At 36.4% G+C, this 11,521-nt stretch overlaps 1 protein-coding gene across 1 annotated transcript in view; it reads left to right on the top strand.

Annotated features, from left to right (window-relative positions):
• The first annotated feature begins 8,439 nt into the window (after positions 1–8,439).
• The window catches only part of LOC126874442 (probable G-protein coupled receptor 158), a 157,329-nt gene continuing 154,247 nt past the window's right edge, over positions 8,440–11,521 (top strand). The window contains exon 1 of the mRNA XM_050636505.1: positions 8,440–10,537. Within this exon, the coding sequence (XP_050492462.1) occupies positions 9,154–10,537 (1,384 nt within the window). The 5' untranslated portion in view covers positions 8,440–9,153. The remainder of the gene's footprint in view (positions 10,538–11,521) is intronic.

Here is an 11,521-nt window from a genome sequence, read left to right as displayed (position 1 = left end):
GTGGGGTCCACTCACGAGGAGGGACCGCTGAACAGGATTACGAAGGCATTGACCTCAACTGAACAGTGGGGTCCACTCCCGCGGGCCCGAACAGAATTACGGAGGACGTGAAATGCAGGTCTCTGCCCGAGTACCGAAGTACCAATCGGACAGTATTGCGGATCGCAGGCATCACCAGTGCGATGACAGCTCCCGTGATTCGAGGCAAACGACGAGCAGTCGTCGAGTAGTCCTCAAGACAGAGGTGTGCTTGGGGCGACTTACGAATCCAAAGAGTTGTCCAGTGCACGTTGACCCGCACGTACCCGGAATACGCGCGAGCGAGTACGTCACGCTACGGTTTGAAAGAACTGAGCGACCGTGAACCGATAAATCGTGGGAACAATTTTTCCAACATGGTAAGCGTGGGCATCACGAGAGGCGAGATTTTTATTTTTCGTTCCAAGATAGATAGGTATCTTTGTACAGAATGAGCTTACAATGCACATAACATAGGTATCTATCTTAAGATTAATTAAGGCTAAAACGCTCGCATCCCACGGTGTCCCGCGATGTCCCACGGCGCCCCCGCGGGGGGGTCTTAGTCCGGTCTAGATCACCAAAACTATTTTGGATGATCAAGACCAGACTATATTGAAGTAGTTTTTAGCTTGATATCGTTTCTCAAATAATAATACTAATATTCAAAATAGTACTTGGTGTATTATTATTTGGGAAACGATACCAATTACCGGGACCCACCACGAGGAGGTAACTACGCTCGGGTCCCATTTACATAAACAGTTTTTAAACATTGGAAGCAGAGATGTAAAATTATATTATAATAAAGCGACATTGTAGCGGCGATATTGTTTTGCCCGGAGCTTATTTGTTCTTACATTACTTGTAATCTAACGGTCTTGATACTCCGAGGCAAAACAACAACATGATTTGAAATGTCCTCTGACTCATGTCCAGCTACAGATAAGATGTGGTTGCCTTCGGTTAAATTGCACTCGCTTCCTTGATTCCATGAATATGGTGTTGTTTCCTTAGTTTTGAGCAGACATGGAAAATTACATCTTAAGATTACACTCTGTGTTACCACAGGTTTTATACGAAATAGTGAAATGAGAAATTAAATACTGTATTTAAAATTAAAAAATAATGCTATATAGAAATAAAATAGCACTCCAGGGACTTGAAAGGTTCCGTTAATAAAATAAAACAAAATAAAACATTAATTCTCATTAAAACTCACTACGAATTGATGGTATTGATTTAAATCAATGAATGTAGAGTTGCTTCCGATTAATGGTACAACTGCTATAAATTAAGAGCATAATTACTTTGAATTAATGGGAGAATATGGTTATAAATTAATGGCTTAAATGCATAAAATGACAGTTTAAATATTGTAAATTAATGGCTTAGATGTTGTAAATTAAAAGCTTAAATGTTATAAATTAATAGCTAAAATGTTATAAATTAATTGCTTAAATGTTAAAAATTAATAGTTTAAATGTTATAAATTAATGGCTTAGATGCATAAAATAACAGTTTAAATATTGTAAATTAGTGGCTTAGATGTTGTAAATTAATAGCTTAAATGTTATAAATTAATGGCTTAAATGTATAATATAACAGTTTGAATGTTATAAATTAATTGCTTAAATGTTATAAATTAATAGTTTAAATGTTATAAATTAATGGCTTAGATGCATAAAATAACAGTTTAAATATTGTAAATTAGTGGCTTAGATATTGTAAATTAATAGCTTAAATGTTATATATTAGTAGCTTAAATGTTATAAATTAATTGCTTAAATGTTATAAATTAATAGTTTAAATGTTATAAATTAATAGTTTAAATGTTATAAATTAATGGCTTAGATGCATAAAATAACAGTTTAAATATTGTAAATTAGTGGCTTAGATGTTGTAAATTAATAGCTTAAATGTTATAAATTAATAGCTTAAATGTTATAAATTAATAGCTTAAATGTTATAAATTAATTGCTTAAATGTTATAAATTAATAGTTTAAATGTTATAAATTAATAGTTTAAATGTTATAAATTAATGGCTTAGATGCATAAAATAACAGTTTAAATATTGTAAATTAGTGGCTTAGATGTTGTAAATTAATAGCTTAAATGTTATAAATTAATAGCTTAAATGTTATAAATTAATAGCTTAAATGTTATAAATTAATTGCTTAAATGTTATAAATTAATAGTTTAAATGTTATAAATTAATAATTTAAATGTTATAAATTAATGGCTTAGATGCATAAAATAACAGTTTAAATATTGTAAATTAGTGGCTTAGATGTTGTAAATTAATAGCTTAAATGTTATAAATTAATAGCTTAAATGTTATAAATTAATTGCTTAAATGTTATAAATTAATTGCTTAAATGTTATAAATTAATAGCTTAAATGTTATAAATTAATAGCTTAAATGTTATAAATTAATAGCTTAAATGTTATAAATTAATTGCTTAAATGTTATAAATTAATGGCTTAGATGCATAAAATAACAGTTTAAATATTGTAAATTAGTGGCTTAGATGTTGTAAATTAATAGCTTAAATGTTATAAATTAATTGCTTAAATGTTATAAGTTAATGGCTTAAATGCATAAAATAACAGTTTAAATATTGTAAATTAGTGGCTTAGATGTTGTAAATTAATAGCTTAAATGTTATAAATTAATTGCTTAAATGTTTAAATTAATAGTTCAAGTGTTATAAATTAATTGCTTAAATGTTATAAATTAATAGCGTAAGTGTTGTAAATTAATGGTTTAGACGTTAGAAATTACTGGTTGCAATGTTGTTATTTGATTTTTTTTTTATTTACTTTATATTTATGTTCTTCTTCGATGTTCACTCTCCGGAATTTCAGGCACAAAAGAGCTCGCGCGCGACTTCCGTGTTCCTTATATACCTTGACAAAGTGACGAGATGCCATTCAAACGGTAACGATCTTTTGACATTGCAATCGACGGTTTTTCTATTATAACAAAATCATATTGAACAATTTCTTAATTTTTATCGTAAATTGGCATTTTTTTACCATTCAATACGATATCCATTTTTATCATTTTAATAGTTTCTACAAACTAAGATTAAATTCGCACATCTTTGATACTAGTTTTCGACTATCAGTTAGTTTGAACAAAAAGGGAAAAAAAGCCTAACGGCAGTCGATGACGTTACTGTGAAATAAGTTAAGGTATTCAATAATCAGACAAATAAAATTCATATTTTGCATTATATTATATTATCCATATTCGTTCATTTACTCGTGCTAATTACAAAATAAAATGTTCTTTCTTCTTGAATAACACCTACGTCACTGTCTGCGATATTTAAAATTCTTATTTAATGCTTACTTAAAAGTCAGGTACCTTTTTAATTCCTCTCAAGTTAAACGAGTAAATTTACTCGTTGTAATTGTAACATAAAATGGTTTATTTCTTCAATACCGCCTGCATCGCTGTATATGATACAGATATTAATTATGTAGCGAATAATATGAACTAATTGGCTGTAATCGCGGTTAGAAATTAATGTTTTAAATGTTATAGAGTAATAGTTATGAATCGATAATTTAATTCGTAAAAGTTCGTTTACGATCTTCACCGTCCGGCTGTTTACACGAAAAAAAAACTCGCGCCCGAGTTGTGCATTCCTTATATACCTGACGACATGCACGTAAACAAAGTGTCGGACAGTTTATGACAAAAACAATTCTACTATAATATCCAAATATTGAAATTGACCAGCGGTAAAAGAATTCTATACAAGATAAACGAAACTAACGATACCATCAAATAACAACATCAGATTATTTCAATTTTTGTTCACTGCATTCCGCACTGTGCAACGTTACAACTTATACTTGCAGATTGAAAGAAACGCTCCGATATATTTCGAAATTCATATGTCACAACTATATTTATTTTATATAATTGCAAAAAATTGCCCGACAAAATTATACGAAGGAGGTTCGATAAAACGTATAATTTTTTAACGATTCTTTCTCACGAAACTGTCATAACGAAGCACTATTATTTTTATAACAGTCATATATATATATATATTATAAATTACCATTGTTTCCAAATTCGAAGCTTCCAATTCTGTTCTTTAAATTCTTCCAGTTTATAGAGCACGTAATAACAATTCCAAATATCCGGCCAATAATATACATTCCCAAATGGACGTTGTAACTGCAGAAAATAACTTTGCGTTTGATCGATTTTAAGATCTTTTTTTACGTCGCCGTTCGTATTATACGATACGTCCATGCGAGGATTGGTCATTTTCCAAAGAAACGGTCGATCACTATCGCCATCAAGAACCATGCGCCAGCAACAAGTGTCTGAAGAAGCCTTTCATCGCCGGCAGCGATACCGGCGTGGTCAGATCGCATTAGAATTACTCGAATCGGCCCGTAAATTGATCGTTCTCATCAAATTTCCTTTTAGGATCAACCGCTACCGGCTCTTTCGTAATAGAATGGTTAATTTCTTTTTATCACCTTTGATACCATTTTATCAGCTCTTGGACACTCTTCACCCCTCCTATTACAATGTTGGCATATTATATGCAGTTTTAGTCGCTTTTTACCATTTCCTCGAGATATATTATTGAACAAATTATTATATTTATTAAGTTATTATACATATTATTGAATTATTAGTATTACACATATTATCGAACATATTCTGCAATTATATCGTTATTATTATATTATTACATATAATTATAGGTTATTTCATCTTTTTCCAGAACGTGTGAAATCTGGGGAGATTTTATTTTATATTTTTATGTCGTTGCATTCTTTTTCTGTAGAATCATATCCTTTCTGCTTGTATTATATGTTCTAATTTATATAATATATATATATATGTGAGGTGATGTTAGGTGTAATGCGTTAAATAATCACTCGATGTTTAGGCCAACAATATATTTATTAACAAGAGTCTTGTTTCGCGTCGCGTATCGCTCTCGGTTTCGCTAGGCAATCTCACTACCCGGTTACAACTCGACTTTATCGCTTCTTAGTTCGAACCTAACTGTCGATCGCATTCGTTTCTTTTCTTTTTCTCGCCCCTCAATATCCCCGCTATCCACACGTTTGTTAGGCGTCCGCGACCGTTGCTATGCAGCCATCTTCTCGAACATTCGGTGGAAGGACCGGTGGGATATTGATGACTCATTAGGCACTTCGCTTCGGCCATGTATTGGCATTGTTGCCAAATGTCGCTACATATTTCTTATTAATATATATATATATATTTAACAAGCATAACGTAAACACTTCATAAGCTTTGCACGTTAGAAATTTCGCAAGCGACAGACAGAAATCAAAATGCACAACACGTAAAAAAATATAAACAGAATGATAGATTGTTAGAAGAAAGAATTAGAGGCAGGAAAAAAATTGAAATGCAGGAAATTTGAAAGGAGAAACTCGCGTCGCTATGAAATTTCTCTTTAATTCAACAACGAAATCTCTTGAACTACCAATTCGTGAACGTAATATTAAACAGGCAGAATTTAAAGCTTCTGAAACAGTCATTCGACAATTTATCTCACGAACCCTTTACACAGAAATCTGCTCAATTTTTCGATATAAAATACTTGCAAGCGATAGGCAGATTATTTCTCCTTCTCGTTTCCCTTGGTATTTCCTGCAGTTCGTGCAAAAGTAACAGCTGTTTATTCAAACAAGACGATGTAAGATCTGGCAAGACGGTGTCATATTTCCTAGAAATTTCCTCCACCATGTTCCCCCGCGGCTTACATAGAACCGAATTCACGAAACTCTTCAGCGAGAACTGTATCTTATTCGAGTTGCCACGCCTTTGAGGGTTTCGTTGCCGGATCGTTGTCGAGTTATCGTTATCTCTCGTTAAATTTCTCGCTGAACTTTTCTCCGCGGAACGCCTCTTCCGAGCAAAGACAGGTCGTCGAGGATTTTCCTTTTATCTCGAAGAAATTTCAGCTCGCGTAAACTTTTCGTCAAGACAAATTGTCTTCTTCGTTCTGGCTCTGTTTCCAGAAAAAAGTATCCGCCAGGTAAATAGCTAATTTTATGTTAACGTAGCCTTAACACTGGAACCATCGATGATTAACACGAAGCTGTTTCTACCAAAACCAATCAAAATCACTGGTCTTTAAAAAATACGTAATGATAGAATATTTTTATATTTATTGATTTATTACTTTCTTACAGAAGCAATTCCACGTTATGTAGTACATTTGTCGTATTATCAATCCGTTTGTCACCATAATCGCTAAACGGGGGTTGGCATATTTATAAAATCGTAGAACCACTGTGGTATTTTTAGTGTTAGCAGCCAACGATCTTGCGATCGATTGGGAATTTTCCTGATAACCGATATCCTCGTATTGAATGATACGTAGTAAAAATTTGAAAAACGTGTTGCAGAAAATAATTTGATATAATAAGATAAAATAAATTAAAATAATTTAATATAACGTAATAAATTAATTGGGATTCGATAAACAAATTGCAGGACCCTTTTACACTTCCACAAGTACCGGTCATTTTGACTGCTATTTAAAAATAAAATTCATTATATTATTCTTTTATAAACTATATTTATAAAATATAACACGAAGTAAGAATTTTAAAATGAAATTGTAAAACCAGTGAATTTGACCGGTGTGGTAGCTCCAGTGTTAAAATTCTTCCAAATCGGATTTCGTTCAAAGTCGTAACTCAATACCTTAATGTCTCAAGTGTAACTTAATACCATCGTTATCGCGCGACTTTTTAGTGTTACCAGGCAAATGGTAGTTCTGTTCGAAAAAATTCTGCCCTGCGACTGGCATTCTAGAATTCTGCACTTCTACCACATATTTTCTTCGCATGTTTGCGATAGAAAAACCTCTGTTCCAGCACATTGTATCTTATCTTTATTTTCGTCTCTGCGGATCGTTTCTTTTGGCGATTGAGTTGCCCAGTTATTTCTATCGGCTTGGCAACTAAGTGACTGCGGATTTTGTCCATACAAGCTAATGACAAAACCCGCGGTCACTTAGTTGCCAAGCCAATATATCCTACGAAATACCAGCAACTCTGAATTTTCTAAAACATCGGATCGTTGTTGTCCACGTGCTGCTTCCCTTGTTCCCGCTCTGCATCCACTTGGTTTGAACAAGTTTGTAGAAGTTTGGTATACCGGTCGATTAGAAATTGAAATTTCAGTTGCATTTAAATTGGATCGTTCGATAAATTCTAACGAAAAGATAGCCGCGGTGAAATGGTGATTTATTCAATGGGTGGGAAAGAAAAATAGCTGAGTATTCGTTTTATATTCAGAGGTGGCCATTTGTTTCCATAGTGTGCCATAACATTTTTCTCCGGCTTGGAAAACTTCGCGTTGCTACGCATTTTCCGCTGCATTAGGTATCGACGCGTTGCTCGTTCGCCAATACGTCTACACGTTACATAATAAATTGTCATATTGTGCAATAAATTGTCCGATACGTCGTAACGAATAAACGTTGTCGTTTAATCATTATCGTCTGGCTAACATTCTATCGCTTGAAAATTCAATTGAGCATTACATTGCTCTTTCTTTTATATCCGACACGATATAACGAGATACTTACGTGCGGAGTGAGACACCCTTTATAGATTGAACAACGAAACGATATGGAAAATAATAATATACGTAATGAGGACGTAGAATAAAATACGACAGAGCTGTTTCCAACGTTGTGCAAGATCAATTGTTTATTAGAATAATATGTTCAGTATAACTGCAAAGATTGAAAAATAATAATTAATCTCAATTTGAGTCTCTTCCTCGCCTTTTTAACTCGTCTTAGCCAAAGTGTAATAAATAGTTATGATGGTTTTGACAAGAGCAATTTATTTGAAATAATTAAATTATTAAAAATATACAGGATGGTTGGTAACTGGTGGTACAAGCGGAAAGGGGGTGATTCTACGCGAAAAAAGAAGTCGAAAATATAGAATAACAATTTTTTTTTAATTTTTCCATCGAGACAACGATCTACAGTGAGATCCGTTAGAACGAGACGCGATAAAGTGCGCGCGTACCGAGCGCAAATTCAAAGTCGATTTTCTCGAAAGCAAAGCCTCGAACGAAAAATTTTTATTCTATATTTCCGACTTCTTTTTTCGCGTAGAATCATCCCCTTACCGCTTGTATCATCAGTTACCGATGACCCTGTATAGAATCGAGTTGTTGATCAAATTGTCGTACGAATTTTAATTGCTTTAACAGCTGACATTTTCAAGAGAAATAAAAATTCAGAAACTTGAAGAACACGTAAATTTTCTTACGTCTCGAATGGTTAAGAACGTTAAGGGTTGATCATTTTCATCGTACCAGTAATTCTATCTATACTTGTATTATGATTATTGCAATATGCTGTAAAAAAAGAAAAACGAAGAACGCTGTCGAGTTGCTCGTTAACGATTACCCTGTTTTACACGGATCCGTGCCACGTATCCGAAGAAAACACAGATGCAATTTGATTCTAACGAAATCATCCAGGTGAGGCATGCGCGTTGTAACCGCGTCGTAGCACGGGGGTTGGTTCGTTTCAACCCTCAGTCTGGCGCCGCGTGCGAGCGCGAGTGGATCTTGGCGCTCCCTCGCTCGAAAACGCTGTCATCCTCTCGGTTCGGCGTCGCTCGAAGCGATGACTCACGACACAGCCGATATTTACTGTTCAAATTCCGATGACCCAACCTGAAACAGCCCCTCGAACGTTACTAAACTCTCTAAAACTCGATTTCGATTATTCCCTATAATTTGTCTTGGAAAAGAAGATGAACATTTTCAGCGAGAAACCGTGGTCCCTGTTCCAAGAAACTCGAAAGTCTCTTAGAACAGTGCCGAAATCGTGGCTGCACAGTGCAAATCGTCGATCATCGGATGGTCGATCGTGACTCGGTGAATCTATCGCGAGAAACATGCGACAGACAAACGTGGCAGTTAATTTCGGATCGGTAGAAGCCTAGTGGAACGTAGTGGTGCGAACACGTGACGGAAATGACGGTAGCCGCGTTGCAATCCCGGCTCCTGTCCGGATGACGTGACTGGGCCGGGATCTGTACAGCTCGTTGCCCTTGATGGCCGTGAATTCTCATCTAAGATGAGTATCCTATGCGGCTGGTACGCGCTCGTCCTGCTCACGTGCACGCTTTGGACTGGGCTGGCCGGCTACGCTGACCAAGAGGCTCAGATCGAGAGGCCCAAGGAACTGCTGCGGCACCAGCAGAACCATCGACCTTCCTTCATCGAACGAAAGCTGGTCGACAAACTGGAGATGCACGAAAGCGTGACGGAGCCTTCGATGGAGCTAGAAGATCAGGAGGACACGTTACCGGACGAGGATGACAATCAGCAGGAGCCTGAGAATCGGTTGGTCTCCTTTAGATCTAAATTGGAAACTAACATAGAAAGACCAGTCACCCAAATCAGACACAGTAGATCCAGAAGTCATTTCGTGAGACAGGTGAAGCTAGATGATACCGAGTCCTCGTACGTGTTTAGTGGATCCAGTAGAAGAGCTGAGCAGATAGACAATGAATCTCAAAGCGAGGATATTTCGATTTCAGACCGGTCTAGGAGCAAGAGTGAAAGCTCTAACACGATCTCAGGCCAGGATCTGAGATCGTCGGGCACGATCGACGAACGATCTACAGTAGAATTGGACAAGCTGCTCACCAGACTATCGGAAGCTGGGTCTGACAAGAGAAAGGAAGGGAGAGTGCGCCACAGAAACGATTCTTTATACAAGTGGAAGAAAACGTTCAGCAGAAACAAGTTTAAAGTCTTTAAAATCTCTAACAGAACTGCCGGCAATGGGACCGAAAGCTATGGGAACATCGTGCATGGAATATCGTTTGGTGACAGGAAAGACCTGGACGACGAGGACATCGTCCTATCGGGAGATGTTTACGACTATGGCATGATCGGAGACAGGAACAATTCGGAAAATGAAGATTACGAGGAATACGAGAATATCGGAGACCAAGGGAAGTCGAGCAAGGAACCTGTCCACGTGGACATCGTCACGAGGTTCCTTCGTATCATCGAGAATCAGCATATTCTCGGTGAGAACTGCACCGCTGGGACAGATTTGAACCTGGGCGAGGGAATCGTGGACCAATATGCTCAGGAAAGGTTCAAATTGGAAGCTAATCTCGCGGTGAACAGGGCCAACATGCTGACCAGACTGTGGAAATACGCGCCAGACGTAATGCTCTCCTCGGAATACCTGTTACACGCTAGCGTCTTGTCGATGGTCGAGTTTGACGAGGATATATTCGCCGCTGGGAATTGCTATGACAAGCTGCAGTACGGAGATCACTGGCTTTACTGTCCCTTTGCTCATCGACTTCAGGACCAAGATGGAATTCTGGTGAAGGACCTGGCGATCGAGTACAAGTATCTGAGCAACAGTAGCGAGTGGTTTTACATCGCCAGGAAGAACGCGGAGCGCGTGATCGCGAATAATGATCAGTTCAGTCGCGGTGAGTCACCTGAAATTCATTTGGTTCTTTCAGGCGGATCAGATTTTTCTCTTTCTTCGTGATATTTGTCGAGGTTCTATATTATTATCAGCTGTGCATGGTTTGAACCATTATCCGCAATTTTGTTGAGTAGATGAAGAGTAGAAGTCTAAGAATAGTCGACTGTCTTTCTTACTGTGCTTCTTACTGTGCTTGACCAACAATGTTTAAAGACGCTTGGATAGAAAACGAAGAGTATCGAGTAAAATGGGTCAAAATTCATTTATCTGATAAAGTTATTTAGACATTTTTTATATTAACTATAGTGAAATATTAATAGGTACGTGTAATTACATTTCATTGGACAAGAATTACCATAAATATATGGTAATGACATGGTTGTTCGTGGTGGGGCTTTAAAGAGAATTGCTCGATGCTTCTGTGAGATCACATCACTGAGGCTTTGTCGATCAAAGATAAAAGGCAACTAAAAGTTCCTAAAATCTAGAATTTCTTGGAAGCTTCCCGTCTGCAATGGTCACTCTACGAAGAATGCCCATTCTGTGGCAGACACACAGCAGTCAATTTCCCTTGGTCCACGACACAGTATCGATAGAATGTTTAAATAAAACCGCTCATCCAGGTACCTGTTGTCTTCTCTTCCTAGTTTGAAAAGCCAAACAAGAAATCCCAGTTGTTGAAGTTTTACGTTCCATTGCAGTTCTCAGCATTCATTATACCATAGAACAAAAGCCTTTGTTGCTTGTTAATTGGACCAGTTTTTAGACGTTCGTATTTGATTTAGAATTTCATGTTTGCATATCTACAGGATATCCTACAGGAACTTTGTGAACTATAATTGCTGCTTATCTGACCGAGATTTTGCTATGATATAAATAATATCAGTAACACCAATTATTGGAAATGGTTTTCCGTAGTAACGTTCCCAATCAGTTGATTTATCGAAGAACAGAAGAATCTGAGATTTTCTACAAGTCTACTTTT

This window comes from Bombus huntii, chromosome 16 (assembly GCF_024542735.1).
Source record: "Bombus huntii isolate Logan2020A chromosome 16, iyBomHunt1.1, whole genome shotgun sequence".
NCBI classification, from domain to species: domain Eukaryota; kingdom Metazoa; phylum Arthropoda; class Insecta; order Hymenoptera; family Apidae; genus Bombus; species Bombus huntii.
Note: the sequence above shows the minus strand (reverse complement) of the source record. Positions and strands in the feature narration are given on the sequence as shown.